The 23,096-nt window shown below is 42.1% G+C and overlaps 3 protein-coding genes across 5 annotated transcripts; 1 reads left to right on the top strand and 2 right to left on the bottom strand.

Moving 5' to 3' along the window:
• Nucleotides 1-269: 269 nt before the first annotated feature.
• On the bottom strand, nucleotides 270-1,480 carry LOC127771761 (cytochrome c-like). Its single transcript, XM_052297697.1, has 2 exons — nucleotides 1,082-1,480; nucleotides 270-932 (listed from the first exon to the last, which is right to left on the bottom strand). The coding sequence occupies exons 1-2, from the start codon at nucleotides 1,325-1,327 to the stop codon at nucleotides 840-842; spliced, it is 339 nt and encodes a 112-aa protein (XP_052153657.1). The 5' UTR covers nucleotides 1,328-1,480; the 3' UTR covers nucleotides 270-839.
• A 6,860-nt stretch (nucleotides 1,481-8,340) lies between these two features.
• On the bottom strand, nucleotides 8,341-15,876 carry LOC127771743 (probable serine/threonine-protein kinase At1g09600). 3 transcript variants are annotated; one of them, XM_052297672.1, is made up of 9 exons: nucleotides 15,715-15,876; nucleotides 15,173-15,562; nucleotides 14,509-14,793; nucleotides 14,107-14,424; nucleotides 13,225-13,452; nucleotides 11,949-12,049; nucleotides 11,745-11,826; nucleotides 10,235-10,663; nucleotides 8,341-8,902 (listed from the first exon to the last, which is right to left on the bottom strand). In XM_052297672.1, exons 3-9 carry the CDS (start codon nucleotides 14,701-14,703, stop codon nucleotides 8,690-8,692), a joined length of 1,566 nt encoding a protein of 521 aa, XP_052153632.1. In that variant the 5' UTR covers nucleotides 14,704-14,793; nucleotides 15,173-15,562; nucleotides 15,715-15,876; the 3' UTR covers nucleotides 8,341-8,689. The 3 variants fall into 3 exon arrangements, with proteins under 3 accessions (XP_052153632.1, XP_052153630.1, XP_052153631.1); XM_052297670.1 differs by having other exon boundaries at nucleotides 15,173-15,847; XM_052297671.1 differs by lacking the exon at nucleotides 8,341-8,902 and having other exon boundaries at nucleotides 10,241-10,698; nucleotides 15,173-15,847.
• Nucleotides 15,877-16,646: 770 nt separating this feature from the next.
• Nucleotides 16,647-17,516, top strand: LOC127771758 (pectinesterase inhibitor 28-like). Its single transcript, XM_052297695.1, has one exon. It carries the CDS (start codon nucleotides 16,682-16,684, stop codon nucleotides 17,258-17,260), a length of 579 nt encoding a protein of 192 aa, XP_052153655.1. The 5' UTR covers nucleotides 16,647-16,681; the 3' UTR covers nucleotides 17,261-17,516.
• Nucleotides 17,517-23,096: the final 5,580 nt, after the last annotated feature.

The following is a 23,096-nucleotide window of genomic DNA, read 5'->3' as shown; positions in this document are numbered from 1 at the left end:
TGATTAAATTAAGACTAAAATATCTTACTTATTAAAGCATAATTTAGAACGGGTATCAAATTTTCAGTGATAGCACCGACATCTTTTGTATTCCAAAGATATATCGGGTGAAATCTCCTTCGGGCTTCGGAGAAGATGAAAAGGACGACGTTTGGCAATCTCATCTTCTCTGGAACACTCATCCCAAACTTGTGGAGCGTAAGCTTGAAGCAGCATGGCAAGAGCATTAGGTGACAGAACGACTACACATAGTGCCAAAGACGAACAAGAAGAAGAACACATTTAAATGTACATATATGCTCGGAAACATCAAATGTTTCGTTCTCACATTTCTGATCCTGCATGCTTTGCATTGCTACTATTAGTTAACTTGATCTCGATATGATATCCATGCATGCTTTTACAGTAGAAGAGGATAAATACGATGCTTCTTAATTTCAAATACGCACGCACGCATGGTTGGAACGATAATTAAACAGATGCATGCATGCATGCTTATTGAGATAGATGCTATATACTACTCCCTCCATATTTTAATATATCACGCCATTGTCTTTTTATCCAACGTTTGACCATTCGTCTTATTCAAAAAATTTAGGTAATTATCATTTATTTTATTATGACTTGATTCGTCATCAAATATTCTTTAAGTATGACATAAATATTTTCATATTTGCAAAAAAAATTGAATAAAACGAATGGTCAAACGTTGGTTGAAAAATCAACGGCGTTATACATTAAAATACGGAGGGAGTATAACACAGGGGTACACAAACATAATGATACGATATGCATGCGAAGCGGAGCATGTTGCAGCAAGCAGATGATGGATGGATGGGTTAGGCGGTAGATTCCTTGAGGTAGGCGATGAGGTCGGTGCGCTCCTGCGGCTTCTTCAGGCCGGGGAACACCATCTTGGTGCCCGGAATGTACTGCAAAGCCAGCCTCAGCCGTTATTAATTATTAGCAAATTGCGTACGTACTCGATCTTGGTGTTGATGATTGAGGAATTATACATATACAACAACAATTAATTAAATTAGCTAGAGTAAATAAAAGAGAAATAATTAATATAATTGACCTTCTTGGGGTTGAGCAGGTAGTTGTAGAGGGTGCCTTCCTCCCAGACGACGGCCATGTTCTTGTTGGCGGTGGAGTAGGCGTAGCCGGGGGTGGTGCCGGACTGGCGGCCGAAGAGGCCATGAAGGTTGGGACCCTGCTTGTGCGCGCCCCCGCGCTCCACCGTGTGGCACTGCGCGCACTTGGTCCGGAAGATCTTCTCGCCGCTCGCCGCGTTTCCAACGGGGGCCGCGCCGAAAGAAGCCATCTAGCTAGCTCGTCGATTTCTCTCTCTCTCTCCTTCTCTCCAGCTACCTCTTTAATTATTTTGCTGGCTATTCGTCTCTTGTTCGATCTCCCTCCGCTGTGCTCTCCAGCGATCGATGGCCAGCCCCCCCGTTAGATCGATGGACGTACGACAAGAGCGGATGCAACGACCAACACCAGCCATATATATCCATCACCCATGCATATGTTTTAGTTAGTTTCCTAGCTAAAAATCGATCGATAACAGTTACTCCTAGCTAGTCCAGGAGATCCGCTTATTCAGCTCCGCTCCTTTTACTCCTAGGGTGCATTTGGTTGCTCATATCCCCTTAGTCTTGTCCATCTCTCTCATCCAGGCTGAGCTTGACCTGTTTGGTTGTTTGCATTAGGCTAGCCAGATATCTCTTTTTGATTACTCATACAAGAGATACGGTTTGAAAGAGAATTTGTTTGGTTAGTTTACGGTTTGGAAGAGAATTTGTTTGGTTGGTTGCATGGACGATAGGGATAGGTATCTCTTTTTTTAAAGGGTGAGATTACCACATAGAACTTGGGGACTGCCATTTAGGTGAGCTAAAATTTAACTCAAGAAGAGTGTAAGGCTCCCATCGAATGGCCTAAACAGTCAAAGAAAAAGCCAAAATTTAAACTTTCAAACTTAATTTTGAGATTGATTTTGAGATATTTTCAATGTAGCTTCTTTTACAGCATTGACTTTTAAGTCACACATATATAAAAGTTTTACCTACAAATTCATTTTTATTCTCTAATAAGCCGTTTTGGCTTATCAGGAAAAAAGTCAAACGATGGGGGCCTAAATTTCTAAGTACTAAACATTTGATTTTATCTTCTATATTAATTATTGATATTGAAGTTCGTGGCAACGATTATTTTAAGAATCGTCAAATGAGCAGGATATATACACCAGCACATCTGCACGGCAATATAAAATAAGTGAAATAATTAGCAATGCATACAGTAAACATCATTATTCCCACATTTCATGGTCACGGTTTGCCAGTCGGTGAAAAAGAAAAAAAAACAGAAAAAGAAACGGAGAGGAGAGGAGCGGAGCTTCGTTGATGTCGCTAGGCCTGCCGCTCCGCCGAAGCCTTGACCTGCCGTTCGCCGTCGTGTGCGCGCTGCTGTTCGCAGCTGTCAGAGCAATAGGATCCGGTGGCGATGAGCCCGAGGCTGCCGGATCTGGCGACGTCCAGCTCGTGGCCGCCTGATCCATTGGTATTTTGGCTGATCTACCCTATAGTTGAACATCATATCACACATCCAATGGTGTAAAATCATCTGATGAGTTAGATCGGACGTCCTAGATGCGCGCGTGTTGCTCCTCCTCTCCCGCACCCCCCGTCTCTCTCTGCCGCAATCGACGCCGCATCGGCGCGACCGCGCATCCTCTCCCGCATCTCCCTCTCTTCCGCATTTGCCGGGCCTCCTCCGCATCCCTCCCCTCCGCGTCAGGATCGAGCAGACGTCTCCAGATCCCTCCACATCCGTGCCCTCTCCCGCATGCACGCATCTCTCTCCGACTCCCCTGCACCTCCCTCCTATATCGCATCCGCGCCTCTCTCTCCCCTCCCGCTCCGTCGTCAAGTGCGCCGCTGCCGCCACCGAGGCCTTCAATCCTCCATCGTCAAGGGCGCCGGTTCGCCACGCTCTCCATCGCCCCGACACAGGACGCCCTCATCTCTCCCCTGCCGTCGCGCCGTCACCGATTCACCTCCGCCAGGTCGCCGCCTATCCCCAGCAGCCACCAGTCCACGCTCGCCCTCGCCGTCGCACAGATCGGCACCGCCGCCGACCCGATGCTCGCCCTCGCGCATTCATCGCCACCCCATCTGGCCCCTCTGCCCATCGCGCCAACTCGCCCTAGCACCGTCTCGCCGCCTCGCGCCATCTCTGCCGGTCGCCGTCGCACTGCATCAAGTGGTCGCCGATCCCATCGCGACCGCTCTCCATCGGGACTTCATCAAATCGCCGCCGCGCCGCCTGACCACTATTCCCGCCAGTCTCTGTAGCACGCTCGGTCCTCTCCGGGCCCTGACGTCTGGTGTCTAGAGCTCTACGGCAAGTTTGATTCTTCTCCATCCTAGTTCATTATTTTTCTTGTGCCTATTTGATTTTGACTACGATGCAAGAGCAAACTATTAGATGTTAGCGAGCCTGATCTACCTCTGTTAGTCCACCAGCTAATTTGCGTTCCCTTCCAGATTTCGTAGGGATATGCCTCACAACAATTTGGTTACGGTAAAATAATTTGATCCTATTGTTGTGCTTTCAACCATACCATTACGGTTTCAACCTTATGATCGATCCAAGGCTAACCATTTGAAAGCATCGAATCATATATTATTATTATTTTTGGATGGGTCCATGACCTTCTCTCAGTTTTTTTTTCTTTTGCTGTTCTAACATCAGTTCTGATTGGCAAAATTGTTTTTTACAGAAGCTAGGAGGGGAGCAAAGGAGGTGTTGGGACTGATGGAAGGGGAGCTGTTCAGGTGCTTGCTCGGTAATAGTTGGGTTTTTTTATGCTCTATAAGTACAAGATATTTCTTTTTTTATTTGAATGGAAACATTCTGCCTGGGTATCCACTTTATTAGGTCCATTTCCTGATTTCTGTTGGTTATTTAGGTAATCATTTTCTCAATAAAAATAGTTTTTCTAATGATTTTGAGGTTTTCCATTCGCGAGTTGTAAAATGTAGCTGCTGCAATAAGATAAAAATCAACAAGTTGCTTGATTTTAAATGGTTTCAATCCAGCATGTATTTATTTATCCAGCATGTTGCATTTTTCCCCTAACCTATCAGGTCCTGTCATAGAAGAGATGTAGAAATTTAGAGAGTATATGAGTTGTATATATACTTTTTCTTTAAATTCTTTTTTTGATTTGTATATAAATAGAATATATGAGTTGAGTCATTATTATAGGCGAACTATTTTCTTGGTTGGTATGAAATGCACTTACTATTTTTGGGAGGCTGTCTAGATTCGTAGTACTGGATAATGTCACATCCTGTACTAGGTAGCTACATTTTGGGACGGAGGAAGTATATGGTTTGCATGGCACAATAAATTTGTGCAATGCACATGCTTCTTTACGTCTTATAAATTTACCAGATTATTTGTCCCTGGAGAGCAGGCTAGATTTATGATTTTGTATTTTTATTTATTCCAATGAATTATTTATCTAAATGATCATCTCTATGGACTACTGCCTATGATGGTAGACTCGTGCCCTCATGACCAAGAATTATTTGTATCTCTTTAGGTTATCTTTATATATCTATGCAACACTTAGCTTTTTTAGCTGATCTTATGAAAAGATGAAAACCATAAAAAAGCTCTGCCCTTCCATCTCTTAGATAGAGACCAGTCAATTTGGAACTTTCAGGACTGCTTGGTACAAAGAAGATTATTTAGGAAGTTCATGCTTTTTATATTACAATTTTGTATGAAGTTGTGCTTGAACAGCTGGTTAATAAATCCTTCATGGTTTCTTTGCTAACCATCTTTACCTAATACATATTTGTCCTGATCTTTTGTTGCTTTGGTTGTATTATTGTATTTTCAGGTCATCTGGTGAAGATCAAGATACCATCTATGTGCTGGATAGGTCTCAGATAGGTGGGCATCAAGTTCAGCTTTCATGGAGCCTACTCCTCATCAGAACAAGCAGGTTCATGTACAGAGTTACTCCCTCCGGCTCATAATATAAGGGATTTTGAGTTTTTGCTTGCAACGTTTGACCACTCGTCTTATTCAATTTTTTTTGAAATTATTAATTATTTTATTTGTGACTTACTTTATTATCTATAGTACTTTAAGCACAACTTTTCGTTTTTTATATTTGCAAAAAAAAATTGAATAAGACGAGTGGTCAAACGTTGCAAGCAAAAACTAAAAATCCCTTATATTGTGGGACGGAGGGAGTAATTGCTTGGCCGTTGATGCATGAAGTAGGGTCAATTGAGCTGAGGTTTGCTAGCTGTCCTCGCTCGTTGTCCTTCAACCTTTTAATTGATTTTTATAGCACAAAATATGCTTCCAAAGTGAATTTTTAAGTAAAAGAATAAAATCAGATCATTTTGGATGTGTCTGAAATCTGAATTTACGGCTGAAAACAAGCTCTTAATGATTCTCTGAACTTGAACATGTCCCTGAAACTGAATAAAATTTATGTAAAGAATATTGAGGACAAATTTATCAGGTGTATACAATTTGATTGCTCTATTTAGAGATTTGTGCCATTTCAGCACCCTGCCTGTATATCTCTAAAATCTGGCTACTACATTATTGCAGAGACAAATTAGTAATAATCTGATATAAAGTAAGAGGACAAACCAGAACAAATTGTCTTTCACAGATATCTTTTATGCACATAAAAAGAAAAGGGTTTGTCAAATTAACTCCTTTTTGCTACAGGTTCCAGTATTGTCTATTAAATCTAATGTGCTTCTAATTAATCCTATATACACAATATGCTAAATTTTCAGAATTTTAAGCACTGTGCTACCATTTGCAGAAAAATAATTGGTTAATAAACTAACAGTACACTGCTATTACCAGCTGTTCTGGTAAGTGGTAATTAGTTGGGTGTTGTAAGTATGCAGGTAGAAAGTGATAATAGAAAAGTGTGCCAATCAAAGAGCTGTTGTGGGTTCCCAGTGACAAAAAAGATGAGTCTTTAGAAGGACTTCTAGAGCAAAGTGTTACAGCAAGGTTTGTTGAAAATTTAGGAGTTGGCACAAGAATGGAAGAAGACGGAACATATCTACTATGGTCTATGCGAGATTATACAATGCAATACAAGAAGGGGAGAAGATGGGAACTCTGAATTATCGAAGTCACCAACAATAACTTTTGATGAAGTAGTACAACAAGGTTTTAGGCATATGCTGCACTTTCTTTTCTGCTCCAATGCGATGGTGACGGAAGAATCATAGTTGTAAGCAAAAAATTTAGTGGACAATATGAATATGCATATCTGAAATTTGTGATTCTTTTTTGTATAGATAGTCTTTTTGAAGGAGCTATAACCTTGCTCTGCATCTTACTCTGCCACTGAGACCGCTAACCATCTTGTTTGGAGATAACACTTAATGTATACTATGATTTGAGTCTGTTGTGCAGTATAGATGCATGTTACAATTTTTTTTAAAATCACAAACCATATTTCACTTAAAATGCTTGATCTGGATGGAATATTTACAACCCACCGACCATGTGTTTGTAAAAGCTCTTTAATATATTTTTAATTTATTTTTCATTAGTAATTCCCTTTTTTCAGCAAATGTGAGCATTTCAGTAGATTATTAAGACTATATAAGAAGATATCGGTGATTAAAATAAACCTCATTATCATCATATCATTTTTATGTACGTTCAGTATTTTTTTTATCATTTGTGGTTGTCTCATAAAATAACTTATAGTGGAGAACCTTCTATGCCAATTTGTGAGAATTTGATTGTCATGTGCACCCACACATATGTCATGTTATACTTCTATCGTTATTACTAATATCACCGTAGCGTTAGCACGGGCACATTACTAGTAAATGAAGGGAAGAGAAGCAGCCACGATGGGGAATCTGTGACCAGCGAGGAGGAATCCGGCGGCTGGCGGGGTTGGAGGCGGTGGCGCAGAGAGGGGCAGTCGACGAAACCTCCATCGAGCTCCTTCACGCCTCTCTCTGCCTCTCTTTGTTGGATATGGCGGCAGCGTCCTCCGTCGAGCCTCCCTCCGTTGGATCCAATGGCGAGTGGCGACGTGCTCGAGGCCGCCGGTTCCAGCCCGTGAAGTAGAGACGGAGATGGAGGCTGTGGAGAAGTCGGTGAGGGTTGAGGACCTCGATGGTGGGCGGCGACGACGATGGAGACGAGGGCGAAGAGCGGCGAGGAGCAATCGGATGGGCAATAGAAACAAATGAGAGATGGGGGGTGAGCGGATCGACCGACCCCTACGCGTTGCCTGCACCCGCTCGGGCACGCCTGCATCCGCTCGTCCCCATGCGTTGCATGAGTTGAGCATGGACGAGGAGCTACAAAGGAATCGGGCGTTCCCCCTCAGCCTGGCTAGGAAGCAGATTTTGCATCAGCACAGCCTGGTTCGCGCGTGCAAACAGGCAACCAAATGGCAAACGCATGCACCACATCTCGCTGGATGCGAGCCACCCTATGTGAGGGCAACCAAACACACCCTTAGAGCAGATTCAATGATAGAAACAAATACTTCTCTCCCTTAGAGCAGGTTCAATGATAGAAACAAATACTTCTCTCGTTCCATTTTAAACGTAGCTATGAGTTTTTTTATCCAATTTTGATCGTACGTATTATTTAAATTTTTTTATGATTAGTATTTTTTATTGTTATTCGATGATAAAACATTAATAGTACTTTATGTGTGATTTATGTTTTATTTAATTTTTTTTAAAAAAAATTAAATAAGACAGATGATTAAAACTAGACACGGATCGACAATAAAGGACATACTTAAAAGAGTATAAGATTATTTAAAAACTACTTCCCCCGTCCCAAAATATAAGCATTTTTAGCTATGAATTTGGACACAGGTAGTATATCTTTACAACAGTTGTACTTAGACAATATAAGATTATTTAAAAACTATGTCATTATTACAACAGTTGAGACGATAAAAGCTCTAACCATTAACTAAAAGAATATTTATTTTATTAACTTTTTTTTCTATTTTTCACTCTCATGTAACCATATTTCTATATAGAGTTTAAGAGTCGTTGTTGGGCCATTGTTACCGTAGCAATAACATTTGGCCATTGTTACCGTAGCAATAACATTTTATCTCTCATATTTCTCTTTTCCATATCAACAAATATTCATAATTAGCAACGCTAAGAAAGAACAATTGTACATGACCTTAACTTGTTGCCTTTTAATTTGCAGTAACTCGTGCAGTTTGAGTGGAACTGACTTAATTGTACACCTTGCAACGATCGCCTCGTGCAGTGTATCAAAACAGAACAAAAAAAACAACTTCCATCCGACAGAGTGTATATATCATTCCTTTCCTTTCCATTCCAGATATATCTCTACATATATATCTGTTTCGTGCGTGTGGTTACAATTACATCATAGGGAGTACATCATCTATCTGTACAGCCAGCAACGCTGTCGATCTCTTCTTCCGCTCTTTTGTTGGTTGGTGTTGCCCAAGTAACAAGTGAAGACGGACGGGCAACACAAAAAATGAACAATTCAATGCATGCCAACAATATATATATAGTAGCCAACCAAAAATCTCTGTCCATCATCAGGAATTCAGGGATGGACCAGAGGCAGCTCAGCTCCCTTGCATAACTAGGATCAATCAGCGATCCGTCCGTAACGCCTGCGTGCCTCTTGCCTGGTTGTCCATGCGCGCCCTTCGTACCGCCTGCTGGATTTGACGCTCGTGTTCTTTGAGAATCTCCTCCATGTTACCTCCGTGAGGCATCAACGGCCCAGAGTAGTGGATTCTGTTCTTCTTACTGCCATTCACCTGATGATACGCCATACACGCCTCCACGTTCGCTCTCATGGCCTAGAAATTCTCATATTAATCGGAGAAAAAGAAAAAGCAAAATTTATACAGAAATACAATTTAGAAATAGCTGAAATTCGGAATTAAAAAATAAGGAATATTAGAATATGAGACTAGAGTCCATATGGAAATACAATTTAGAAATAGTTGAAATTCGGAATTAAAAAATAAGAAATATTAGAAAAGGAGACTAGAGTCCATATAGAAATACAATTAGGAAATAACTTAAATTCGAAATTAAAAATAAGGAATATTAAAAGACTAAAAGTAGAGTATAGAGTCTATATAGAAATACAATTAGGAAATAACTGAAATTCGGAATTAAAAATAAGGAATATTAAAAGACTAAAAGTAAAGTATAGACTCCATATAGAAATACAATTAGGAAATAACTGAAATTCGGAATTAAAAATAAGGAATATTAGAAGTAGAGTATAGAGTCCATATAGAAATACAATTAGGAAATAACTGAAATTCGGAATTAAAAATAAGAAATATTAGAAGTAGAGTATAGAGTCCATATAGAAATATATTTAAGAAAAAAATAGAAATTCGGAATTAAACAAATAAGGAATATTAGAAGTAGAGTATAGAGTCCATAAAGGAATTTAAAACTAACTAAAATTTGGAATTAACATAATAAAATTAAAATTAGAGTTTAGAGTCCGTATAAAAAGACAATTTACAAATAACTAAAATTCGAAATTAAGAAAAACATGGGAGGTAGAAATTAAAGTCAATACAGGAATACAATTTAGAAGTAACTAAAATTCGAAATTAAAAATTAAATAATATTGAAAGATAAGTTTAGAGTCCACATAGAAATACAATTAGAAATAATAAAAATTCAGAAATAAAAATAAATAATATTTGAAAAAAAGCATAGAGTCTATATAAAAATACAATTTACAGAAAATTCAGAATTTTTTTTTAAAAAAATATTAAAAGACGAGTCTAGAGTCCATATAGGAATACATATAATTTACAAATAACTAAATTTTGATATTGAAAATAATTAATAACTAACACGTATATAAAATACAATATGAATATTACACATTAGTAGTTTTGTAAAGTTATTGCAAAATTTAAAATTATGTTGTCATTTTAATATATTTGAATAATATAATGAGAAAACATACATACTATTATATGAGAGAAAATATAATGATGCTAGCCGCACAATCTGCGCAGGCCCCCACGCTAGTTTTTATTAATGTATAGAGGCGGGTAATTACCCAATGGATGGTGAAATGCGGTCTTAATTTTCTCCTGGCTTCCTTTTTTCGCACAAATGAAAAAGAAAGTTTATATAGTATATAGCTGACTCACCACAGTATGCTCCTTGTTAGCCGCCCCACCTTCCTTCCGATGGGAAGATGACGGTCTTTCTTGAAACTGGTGTGTCCATTCAGATCTACCGGAGGAATCAACAGCAGTTAATTGCCTGTACCTTGACCTAGATGGATGCTCTCTCAAATGTGGCCTCTTGGCACCATCCCCATGGTTAGATGACCGAGTAGCACTGCCTCGTGGCTCAGCAGCACAAGACAAGTTCGGCATCTGAGATGTGTAAAATCTTTGGGTCTTTTCATCAGTCTCATTCGATCGGCCCAGAGTAGACGATGAACGGCCAGCATGCAACAGAGGAACACGCTGAGCAATGCCATTTTCGCCGACTCTTGCTGGAGGATCAATTCTAAAGCCACGAATGCCGTCATCCATCCGAGTGCCTTTTCTATTTGCCTGTGCCCGTCGTTGCTGCACAACAGAAGCAAAAACTTGACACTAACAACCTACAACAGAGAACGTGCAAAATAGATTGTTGCAACACCAGTTAGGCACTATACATCTAACATAATTTTTAGATGCCATTTTAGCAAGATTGTTTTGCTTTGCTGATTCTTGCTTTGGTTGGGGCAAACTTATGTCAAAAAAACTATGGCACACTAGCTCCTTGTTCTATGTTCATGGAGCTAAATCACCAACTTGGGCTAGATGTAGTTATGCACATAAATGAGGGGTTTACATATCATCAAACTCAGACTCAGCCGTTCAAATAGTGGATATGGCATATGCAATAACTTATGTGGATGAGAAGTTACATAATAGAACTGAAAAATACACCTGCTAGTTGCTACATCAATTTCTACAGAAGTCGCACTCTTGAATGAGAAAGCAATCATCCTCACGTTTATGGTGCCCAAACAAGCCCAGGCAAATGAGGTACATGGCATCCTAGAATACTGTGTTTCTGTGTTTCTTCACAAGGATACATAAAACAGTATCTTGCAAATGCAAACATAGGTCGTGGGTTCAATAGTATCAGAAGTATGGTGCTTTAGGAGCCTAGTTATCATAACCGGACCAACCAGAAAAACCAAAAGCCGGACTACCAGAGCCAGTCTAGTTTAACTTAAAGACCGGACATGCATGTGAACCACAAAAGTCCGGTTAGACAGGAAGGTTTCACAAAGAACCAGAGAAAACCATAGGTGGTTGGACCAGGTAAGGACTTTCGCCGGGAAAAGGAGAGGTGGGGAGTCAAACCCACCACCTCCCCCTATGCAGGCACTGCAGCTAAGGCCTGTTGGGTGACTTTGAAAGCAAGATATATTTGGTTAAGCCTTTTGAGTGAAGCAAGGCATACAAAACATAAAATTTATTATTTATTTTGAACCAGCGGTCAAACCGGCAGACAGACTCACCAGTTTGATCGCCGGTCCAGCTTTAAAAGTTATGCTTAGGAGTCAGGATTATAGATCTTACATATACTTTGCTAGGTTTATCATCAGCTTTGGATAAAACATCCAGATGTACATGTAATGAAATATTATGGTACCTGTAAATCTCCATTTCCAGCCTGAGGTTGTTTCCTTCGTCTAGTTTCATTATTTTGTCCTTTCAATGCAATCATCCTTTTCCTGTCAGCAAGTCTTAGATTTAATCATGAAAGTTGATGCAGGAAAATGAGCATCGTACAATCATCTTTACAGATGCTAGAAAAACATATCCCTGTTAATGAAAATCTTGCAGCGCAGATTACCTCCTGGTTTCCTCATCTCGCAGCTTAGCATCATATTCCTTGCTCGGGGGATATTTTGGTAGACTTGATGGATCACAGGCATGTGGCTTTGTAGTGAAGAACTGATGATATGAGTAAAAATAAATGATCTGTCAAATCAGAAGACATGATTTGGAAGAAAATTTATGTATATGTTCGTTGAATTGATGGATTACAAGCATATGGTATCATGGCTTTGTAGTGAAGCACTGATGACATGAAGACAAATAAGTGAGCTGAACCATATAATTTGATTAGTATTTTTTTTTAAAAGAATGCATCAGAGCAAGAACTGATGTGTGGTTCCAGGCAGGAAATGTTGGCCGCAACGGCCAGTGACCATACAAATCACCAACATCTGTTTGGCATTGCTCCCAGCCTCCAAGCTGGTAATTTAGCTTTGTAGGGCTTCCACAAGGCAGTAGGGCTTCAGCTTACTGGACAAACTAAAACACAAGAGGCCTATCAAGCGCTGACTTCAAAATCTATACTCCTTTAAAAGAGAGTAATGGTGGTGGTGAGTGGTGAATCTACTGCCACCACCAAACTCCCCAAATTTTGATATGTGGGACCACTATCTATCCCCTCCAAATAGTTGTATAGGGCCAGAAGTACAAGTCAATCGAGTCCGCTTGAAACTTTTTACAGCTAAAATACAAAAATATGATAAATCTCTAAATAATTCTAAAATTAAGCTCTGAAATTCAAAATAGATGTGTCTTCTTTGCAATGTTCCAACGTGGTATTTTTAATTCCGTAACATATGGCCATTTTGCTAGTTTAGACAAAATATGCCTTTAGTAGTTGTTCCTGAAAGGTACTGTTAGATCCTTTTCTTTATTTATTTCTCTTTTTCTTTTTTACTTTGTTTTATAAAGGGATAGCCTCAGCTTCTATTGCAAGCTATATAAGGTAGCAAAACAGGTACTGCTAGTCCTTCAATAAACATTTTCTTGTATTTGACCTAGAGAAAACAAAAGGTTGTCCCTAAGACAAAGCTAGCAATGTAAGTCCACACAACATGGACATCCGCACACAGACATACAGAGAAAAACCCACAGAAAATAGGGAAATATATGAAAAAAGAAGAAAAACCCACAGAAAATAGGGAAATATATGAAAAAAGAATCCCAACTTTGTATTTCCAGTGGCACAGAGAGGAAGCAAACCAAACTATGTGAAAGGAGAGCAGCCAGCTGGCAATCCTAACCAATAAGTGGCAGATAGCAGCAATGAAGAATAACAATGTAAAACTTACTTCACTTTCGAGGGCAGAAGCAGCAGTTCCTCTACTTGCAGGATCTACAGCAAGCAACTGATCCAAAAGCTCCAAAGCTGAAGACGAGAAGCCCTTGTATACATTGTTAACACATCTATGATACAGATGTTGTGGTTTAAAGACCGTAGCTCGTGAAAGTTTCAAACTAGCCCAAAATTCCTCTGATGGTGAACCACAAAGTTTAAATATCTTGTGCAATTGTTCAACCTGAAAGGTGTTGGAAAGCAAAAGTACTCAAAAATAGCTTCTGCTAGTGGTAAGAATATTATGAAGGGTCCTGTAACAAAAAAGAAGAATATGCAGGGATAAGGTTGAGCATATGATCGTGGCCACTGTGCTATAAAGATCAAAATATCTATATGTTGATTAATAACATACTGCAAGTTATGAACTACACAAAACCTGCCATCAATTCAAATGAAACAAGATTTGAAGAATAAAAAATGGACCATGATTCTTAGTGAAAGACCAAGCAGAATGATCTAGCATTCACCAGTTAATTATCCAAGTATCTCAAAAATAAAAATAGCATGCAGACATAGGAATTTACTAACATAAGACAAAAGCGGTAACAGCCTCCACTCAACTAGATGCAATTCTCTGCAAACGCTTACTGTATGCGTCATGTTCTACATTTCTCGAAATTGAAGGTTTCCTAGCTCAAGTATCTGAACAAAGCTAAATTTGCAGTCAGCCATCTCCAAACTTTATGACCCAACCAAAGTTGTCACAAAAGGGCATTCTTCAGATTAAATAGTTGGTGTTCAGCTTTTATTTAGGTTTAAATTGGTCAAATATTATCAATAGACAATATAAAGACTGCGTATATGATATGGGCATTTATTCAGGGCCAAGCAATACCTCGGTTCGTCCAGGCATGATAGGCCTTCCAGACAACAACTCTGCAAGGATACAACCGGCACTCCAAAGATCAACGGCAGCACCATAATTGGTAGCACCAAGCAATAGCTCAGGAGGACGGTACCACAGTGTTACCACACGACTTGTCAAATGCTGCTTTTGATTTGGGTTAAAAAATGTAGCCAGACCAAAATCTGCTATTTTGAGGGTGCCATTGTTGTCAAGAAGAAGATTTGCACCCTTTATATCCCGATGTAATACCCCATGGCTATGGCAGTGGTCCAGTCCAGAAAGTAATTGTTGCATGTAACACTTTACCTGAAAGAAACAGCTTAAGTGGATAACATGAGGACTATGGAGATGGAACAGCATGCTCACAAGAACAAGTCTAGAGAAAAAAACCTGAGGCTCTGTGAATTTTATACCAGGTGTAGCTGCAAGTCCGGCAAGATCATGCTCCATGTATTCGAATACAAGATACAAGCTACTAGACATGTGTGAAGTCACTAATCCTTCAAGCTTCACAACATGCGGATGATCAAGTCTCCTCAAGACATGAATTTCCCGTGCCATGAACCGGACACTCTCAGGGTCCATATTGGCAAACCGCACTTTCTTAAGCGCAACAACTTTGCCGTTCTCTAGATCGCGGGCTTTATACACGCTACTGTAGGTACCTTCACCTATCTGAATAAATAAAAGGGAAGTGTAGCAGCATATAATCCATAGTTTAGAAAGGAAGCACATAGATAGATAATATGGAATTGAACAGTCATATCAATGCAATTATGTAGTTTGTACAGCAATTATCAATTAGGAGTACCTCCTAGCATGGCAATTCGATATCTCTATTGCACAGAGTAAACACTTATAATAAAGAATAGAAAGATTTTGCCGGTGGTCCGGTAGGACATGTTGGTATCAACTAAAAAGATTAGAGTCTTGAAAAACTATCAAACTACTAGTAGAAGAAAAGCTAGCACCAAAAGTGTAAAGGAAGGAAGAAAGAATAACAGAGAGCAAGAAAGGAAAAAAAAAAGAAAGAAAGCGTAGAGAAAGAAACAACCTTGTGCAGCTTGTGAAAAGAGTCAGATTTCCGTGGCAGCCAGCCTCGGACAGCCTCGGTGGCCACCTGTGTGAGCCAACGGGGCCAGCCAGCGGCAACATGCTCCCAATCCACCCCATTAGGAACATGGGCCACGAGGCTGAGTTTTGGTTTTGGCTCAGGCGCGGCATTGGCATCAACACCAGGTGCCTCCTCCTTATCAGTCACTATTAGTACTTGATCAGGTAATGCCAATGGTGTTGCCGCTGTGGAATCAGCGGCCTCCTCTGGCTCCTCCTCCTCCTGGCCCTTGGTTGAATCGTAGGTGGCGAGGTGCCTGAGTGAATCGGAATGATTGGAGGTGGAGGACGGGGGGCGGGCAGATTTGTGCAGGTTGGCGCCATGGAATTGCTTGGAGCCGACACAGCCCATGGGATGAGATGGAATCGGATCAGGGGCAACAGCCAACAGGGGGGGAGAAGAACTCAAAGCCCGGCCGGAATCAGTTGCAGTTGCAGTTGCAGCTGCAGCAAACAAGGAAATTAAATGGGATCTTATCTTACTTGCGCACGGAGACGGACGGACGGACTAGATAGATGACATCCACAAGGGCCAAGTAGCGAAGAAGCAGATCGCGCGCGATCTCCTCCCTCTCCGGCTCCGGCGGCGACCTCTGCTGATCGGAGCGGATCCGACACTTGCTGTTGGCCGTGGTAGTCAATCAGTCAGTCCATTCCATTCCATTGTTGAGCGAGACGATGATGATGAACAGGACAGATAGCCCAGCCCAGCCCAGCCACCACACCTCCACTCCACAAGAAGGGATGGGCCAAGGCGCTAAGCTAGCTGGCCCAAATTGTTCTCAGGTCTGGGAGGCCCATGCATGCGAGCGAATATCCATACCACATGTCACGTGAACCAACATTTCAGAATCGATCACAAATCCATCCATCGTGCATTTGTCGAGTGCATATGCATGTGAGTGTGACAAACCTCCAGCCTCCGGGTCCACGACGTCGTACACCTATTTCCTACTACCGGGAGTAGTTACTCCGTCCTCTTAATGGGTCAGGTTATGATCCAATAACCGGTCCTTAGCTTGGTTATTTTATTTAAACAATTAACTAAATTGTTTATTTGTTGAAATTATTTATTATTCGTTAGTTGCATGCAAACGAACTTAGTTAGTTGACATTAACATGCTAGCAAAAGAAACATGCAAGCGATATACTAATTTTAGTTAGTTGATGGTGACATCTTCTGCTCGTTTTTAATTAGCTAGTTTAAGTAGCATGCATTCAAAAAGGTTTGTATCCCACGAAAATACCGGACGGCACCTAAACGGGTTGGGTTACGGCTTATTAACCCGCCAATAAAGACTCTGAATTAGTGAGCTGGATAAGGTGGGAGTAGTTACTCCCGGTAGTAGCATATAATTTTCATATATATATATATATATATATATATCCATCCAGAAAGACTACATAACCTTCATACAGTGTATATTAGCTAGGGCCAGCCAGTTCATCAATGGCGCCCGCCGGTTGTTGTCTCCTCTTAGTACTACTTATCGCCGCCGGCGGCCGCGCCGCTGCCAACTCGGCAGCAGCAGTTGCTACTACTAACAATAAGCCCCAGCAGCTTGTGCAGTCCACCTGTAACTCCACAACCTACTACGATGTCTGCGTCGCCGCTCTCGCCGCCGACCCCTCCATCTCCACCGCCGCCGATGTCCGCGGCCTATGCGCCATCGCCGTCTCTGCCGCCGCCACCAACGCCTCAGCCGCCGGAGCCTCGCTACTCGCCAGCGCGGCTGCTTACCAATCTCAGCCTCAGGCGCCGCTGCTCCGCGCGTGCGCCGCCAGGTACGCCGACGCGCGACAGGCTCTCATCTCCGCGCAGGAGGCCATCAAGGAGGAGGCCTACGACTATGCCTTCGTGCACGTCAGCGCCGCCGCCCAGTACCCAACCATGTGCCGGGCGCTGTTCCGACGAGCGTCGTCCCAGCAGCGCGCGTACCCGTCCGACCTGGCCAAGCGAGAGGAGGGTCTGCGCCGCCTCTGCACCGTCGTCCTCGACATCATCTCCCTCCTCTTGCTGCCATACTAGCTAATAGCCTATCCACCCACTAGCTAATATATATATCCACTCCAAACTAGCTATGTATCGACCGACTTGATCACAATAGGCATTATATATGTATCTTTATGCTCGTTGCAATTAATTATTTTACCGATTTGCTAAATGCCGGTCGATGAAAATTTGGGGATGAAATTTTATATATGTATCTTTTTTTTCAAAAAAAAAGGTCATTACAAATCATGTAAAACATGTCATTCTAATTTGATTGACATTCCACCACTTATCCATTCGATGAATTTTTGGACCAATTTGCCATTTTCTTTCTTCATATCCCTTCGTCCCCCTCTCTCCCATTTCTGATGAACTATATGGCCACGGTGGCCACCACCTCCACCTCTGCCCCGCGCCGGCCACCGCCGGCCTCAGCAGTGCAAGCGTGCCACTGCTATCCCCAACGCGCTAGATCTGATTCGTTGTCCCATCGCCGTATGGAGCTGTTGCCGCATCTTCCTGCATGCGTCGCGGGAGAGGCCGGGGGTGTGGAGGTCAACATTTTCCAGATCGTTGCTAGAGTGCACAACAAATTAAGAATGACCGTACGTGAACTTAGGGCCAGGATGGCTACGGGCGTGCATCGATCCACCTTGCTGTACGTCCAGGACCAGGCCAACGCAAGTTGATCGACAAGCCAGGTTGCGTCTGTGCTCGCTCGCGCGGCCATGCATATGGCCTCTCCCTCCCTGATCCAATAGGAGTTTGCGTGATCGTGTCGTAGGAAAGGGAAGAGGCCAGCGCAAGGGTAGAGGCCCGGAGGCCCGTGTGTGCAGTGTCATACTACCTCCATATTTTTTTTATGTATGACGCCGTTAACTTTTTATTTAACGTTTGATCATTTGTCTTATTCAAAAAATTTATGTAATTATCATTTATTTTGTTGTGACTTGATTCATTATCAAATATTCTTTAAGCATGACATAAATATTTTTATATTTACACAAAAATTTTAAATAAAATAAATGGTCAAACATTTGGTTAAAAAGTCAACGATGTTATATATTAAAATACGGAGGTAATATATCCAATGCTGCTGCCAGCGTCACGAGCTCGTTGGGTCTACCCGACGTGGAAAAAGAGGAAGGGACAAAAGAAGAGAGGATGGACGACAGAATGGCATTTTGGTAAAAGAAAGTCTAAAAAATACATTGAGGGGGTAATTAGTTGCACAATTGGATATTACTTCAATTGTAATAGTATGTTCGTAAATACATGAATTATAATATTTTTTTAAAAAAAGAGCAAATGTATATATAATCAATAGCATGAATTATATATATATTAATCCTAAATAATTGCAGTTCGGTTGATATGCATGCACGCTGATTATCGATAGGAGTATAAAATAATCCTACTATCTATGCATGTGATCGATGATGATGCATATAGCTGCTGTGTACGCGCATGTGTGCATATGCATACCGACAGAAAATGCTTCGACTTACGACGGATCGGTTTTATGATGATGGAGAAAAAAGGGCAGTCACGGACTCAAGTGTGTTGGTTGGATCTTGGACGCGCGCTCTCGTCCCATCGTCTTCTACTGTTTGGAAGCGAATCCCACCGGCCAATTAGTCTTCAGTTAACACACTTACTATACGTAATTACATTCCGCTCACTAAACCAGATGAAATCATTGCACACATTCTACAAGGTTACATCGTAGTATATTACGGTGGCGGAAAGCCGGAAATGCCATCGGCACTTCTAAGCTGTTAGATCTAATTAATTCCATGTTCGTTAAGTTTTTCCCCGATGTTGGATGAATATTTGTTTGGCCCATCTAAGCCTATCGCAGCACTAGGTGAAGCGTCGTGTGTCCCATATCTCTGCCGCCGTACGAGTAGGGCTGGCGCTGGCTCTCTTTCTACCCATATCAATTCGGAAAAAGTACATAGAAGATCCCTCATCTTATTATAAGATTACAAAATCGTCCCACAACCACAAAATCAGATATATATCATCCATTATCTTATAAAATCGGGTTACTTTGGGTCCTTAGACGATTTTGACTCCGGTTTTGTCCGACGTGGTAGTTGAGTCAGCGTGGGCCCCACATGTCAGCCTCTTATTCTCTTCCCTCTCCACTTCTCTTCTCCCATTTCCACGGGCGGCAGCGACAGAGAGCAGCTAGGCACGATGCGGCGGGTGCAACCGACGGGGGAAGAATTGGACAGTGGCGGGGAAGGTATGAGAGGATGTTGAGGTCGGTGAAGAAGGTGATGACGGCCATGGCGAGGAGCATGGCGACAGTGCACGGGGAGTGCGCGGAGCTGGCCGGCCTCAGTGACGGCCCGACGCTTCCTCGTCGTCACCGTCGAACCCCATGGCGGCCGCTGCCTAGTTCTTGCCTCATCGCCCGGGCCAAGGTCCTCCCCCGCCGCCCGTGCCCAGCTGCAATACGTCGCCATCGCCCGTGGAAAGGGGAGGAGAGAGGAAGAGAGGTGGAGAGGGGAGAGGAAGAAGAGGCTGACATGTGGCCCGCATGGGTCCCACGCTGACTTAGCAGCCACGTCGGACAAAACTGGAGTCAAAACTGCCTAAGGACCCAAAGTGATCCGGTTTTGTAAGATAGGGGATGGCATATATCTGATTTTGCGGTTAAGAGACGATTTTGTCATTCGATGATAAGACAAGGGACCTTCGATGATACAAGTTAAGGGATTCGACCCGCCGCATCAGCTTCAACTGTAGGCTGCCATTGAGGGAGGAGGTGGCGGCGTGGTCAGGGACTGCAAGACGCTAGAGGCGGTGGTGGTCAAGGCGGCCACGCAGTCTTCGTCGTCGTACCTCACGGCAAGGCCCGTGCCTGTCCCGGTGGTGCCATGGCTTAGCGTCGGGGTGGCAGCGGAGGCGGGGCGGAGCAAGTGGCCGCGGGTGGTGGTCGGAGGCAAGATGGCGAGCTCGAGCTCGCCAGCTCCCCTCCCCTCTCCTACGCCTCCGTCCTCTCCTCATCGGCTGCCGCTTGCCACGAACGGGTCTGCGACCTCCTCCTCACCAACCCCCAACTGCCACAGCAGCCTCTCCTCATCCGCCGCGGAACACATGGCTCCCTCCTCGCCGAGCACCTCCCGTCACCACTGCCTTCCATGCCGACCACCGTCGCTGCACACTCGTTTGGAACTTGGGAGAAGTAGATAGAGAAAAGGAGGGGGTGAGGTGGAGGAAGTGTGACCCACCATCCCACTATATTATTTTAATTTTTTAATCTCGATTCTAATGTCACGTCAACGCCACATGGGATGATGACTAAGTCAAATCATCCACGTAGGCGCCACGTCAGCCAAAACCATCATCTAAAACCACCTTGGGACCTTATTTGTAGTGGTTTTGAGAGTTGAGGGATACGTAGTACCTGTTATTTCGGTTCAGGGACGAATTTCAGACTGGGCGACCCATCGTTTCGCTTATTCGGAGAATAAGCGAAATGACATATTTGCAAACGAAAAATAATTTATGAATAAAACTTTTATATACGTATTCTTAGCGATCTAAAAGTAAAGGCTGAAAAATAAAATTCAATTAAAAAACCCATGCTTCGCTTTGATGAATGAAAGAAAGAGTATGGACTCACTAGAACTCTCTCTGGTTGCAATTCCCTACTAGACAAGAGTTTTACCCCAAAGGTATTAGAAATTTATCTGGTAGGAGATGATAGTCTTTTCCCCTGGAGATGGAAAATTTGTCCACCCGGTTTTATTAGTTTGCAAATTCTTTCTCAAATCAACTCTAAATTTAAAGTCGAAAAATTCAAATCTTGGTTGATAAGCATAAGCGAAAAAACGATGCCCTTTCCTATTCCATTCCACTTTTTTATTTATACATTTTTTTATTAAAATATTTACAAAAATAATTTTTTGTTTCGAAAATTTACGAATCTAATCGCATGTCGCCCTCTAGAAGGGCGATTTTTAAAAATCGCCCTCCCAAAGGCGGCAAGGGACCTAAATGCAAAATTTTTATTTGTGTTCAAACCCTTTCCACCGGTTTTAATTGCTTAAAAACTAATAATGCTTATTCGATACTCCAAATGATTTTAAATTGTTGATAGAAAACACGAGGCGTGGGAGATCTGCTTAACTCCTGTGCAGGTCCAAAGCTCGCATTCGAATGTATGAGCGTACCAGTTGATTTGATCCTGTAATCAACAAGAAATAGATACAAAGAATTCGTGGTTAAATCTATAAATGATAGCCGATCGGCTAGGTGCCGATGACATATCATTTATCTTTGAGCCGATGTCATATATGAATCGATCGGCGGTTATAAATAGATGGTAAGGAACTAAATCTATTCGATCGGCTGTAGATATTAACGATATATAGTTCTTATATTAATATATACTTAAATCAAGTGATTGGGATAGATCGGTCACCATGCCGAGACAGTATAAATCACTTAGATCGAAATATATATTAATAACAAGATTAAATATGTTTATAGCATAGCCGATCAGATAGATCTAGCATGTATCGGCTAATACTCCGATACTACTTTATATAAAGATAACAAAACAAATATAATATACCAAACAATGCCTTCTTATTTCTGGTCCAACACCATCAATGCCTTCTTATTTAACCAAGGGTCGATGACTCCAACTTTGATCGACATCATCATGATTACTGGATTAGATGTAACTTCATCGGCTAACCCTATGAGTATGAACACCAAGAACCAATTTGACTTCAAGACCAAAAGCATAGGAGGGTGGTCTGGTTATGTAGCGGCATACATGGGCAAAGGGCCTGTCACTCCTCGGGAGCACGTAGCTTTCTTGCTAATGTGGCTAGAAAAGTTTCTCTTCTGTGGATCTAGCTGTGGTCCCACAACCAATTGGCAATTTGTAGCCGACGCCTTAGAATCAAAGAAACAATTTCCCTTGGGCAAAATCCTTCTCGGCTATCTATACCAAATGTTGAACAATGCATCGGCTAAGATAGCTGTCGACTCAATAGTTGGAGCAGGTGGACCATGGTGGCTACTGCAGACCTGGCTAAACCTGTTAGTCATGAAAGTTGTCAATCGGCCATCTGTAACAGAAGCTGAATTCCCAAGGTTGGAGCCAATTGTAGAAGACGATGGAGAAGAACGCACCCATCGCAGATGCATGTCATATGGAGAATATGCATCCACACCAGCCGATGCTAAGGCAAAACTATCGGCTGAGCTGCTCAAAGATTGGTTCTGCAGTTTTTATGAAGGCTTTCAGAAAGATGCCCGGGTTTGGTTTCTTTATGAAGACTCAGCAGAGCTTGAGCTCCCATTAGACTTCAGATTTGAAGACATCAATCATTAAAGATATCAAACGTCTAGGGAAATCTTTACAGCTGCAATCAGCCCATGCATTCTACCTGTCGGTATTCACCAAGGAAGAAATATCCAAGTCTCCTACGAATTCTATCACCCTATAAGTTCAGCTAGACAACTTGGATTAGGCCAACTCCCAATCGGCTTATTCTTTGCTGACAAGATCCAATGCCGAGGAGAAATTTCTTCAACTCTAATGATGGATCGACTGCTTAACCTCCAAGGACCTCCCTTAGGCAGTATCGACAATATTGAGTTAGCAGGATTCAGGAGCAGGAACTTTGACAGATGGTGGGGTGAATGGAAGTTGCATCTATTTCATCAATCGACCACAATGTACATGACAGATCTATTCCCTGACGTCATACCCCAGGTAAACTTTGTCATCACTAAATTTCATAACGGTTAGCCGATTCATTACTTGACTAATCTTTTGTTCCTGTTTTGCAGACAACAGAATCCTCCCCTCCACATCATAGAAATAGTGGTAGGAACATTG

This window comes from Oryza glaberrima, chromosome 4, assembly GCF_000147395.1.
Source record: "Oryza glaberrima chromosome 4, OglaRS2, whole genome shotgun sequence".
Classification (NCBI taxonomy): domain Eukaryota; kingdom Viridiplantae; phylum Streptophyta; class Magnoliopsida; order Poales; family Poaceae; genus Oryza; species Oryza glaberrima.
This window is presented reverse-complemented; position numbering and strand designations above follow the sequence as displayed.

Coding starts and splice junctions, on each gene's coding strand:
- LOC127771761 (XM_052297697.1), bottom strand. CDS start 1,327: ATGGCTTCTTTCGGCGCGGCCCCCGTTGGAAACGCGGCGAGCGGCGAG. Junction 933..1,081: donor ACCTGCTCAACCCCAAGAAG/GTCAATTATATT, acceptor CTGGCTTTGCAG/TACATTCCGGGCACCAAGAT.
- LOC127771743 (XM_052297670.1), bottom strand. CDS start 15,583: ATGGGCTGTGTCGGCTCCAAGCAATTCCATGGCGCCAACCTGCACAAA. Junction 14,794..15,172: donor CTTTTCACAAGCTGCACAAG/GTTGTTTCTTTC, acceptor TTATTTATTCAG/ATAGGTGAAGGTACCTACAG. Junction 12,050..13,224: donor CTTCTGCCCTCGAAAGTGAA/GTAAGTTTTACA, acceptor TCATATCATCAG/TTCTTCACTACAAAGCCACA.
- LOC127771758 (XM_052297695.1), top strand. CDS start 16,682: ATGGCGCCCGCCGGTTGTTGTCTCCTCTTAGTACTACTTATCGCCGCC.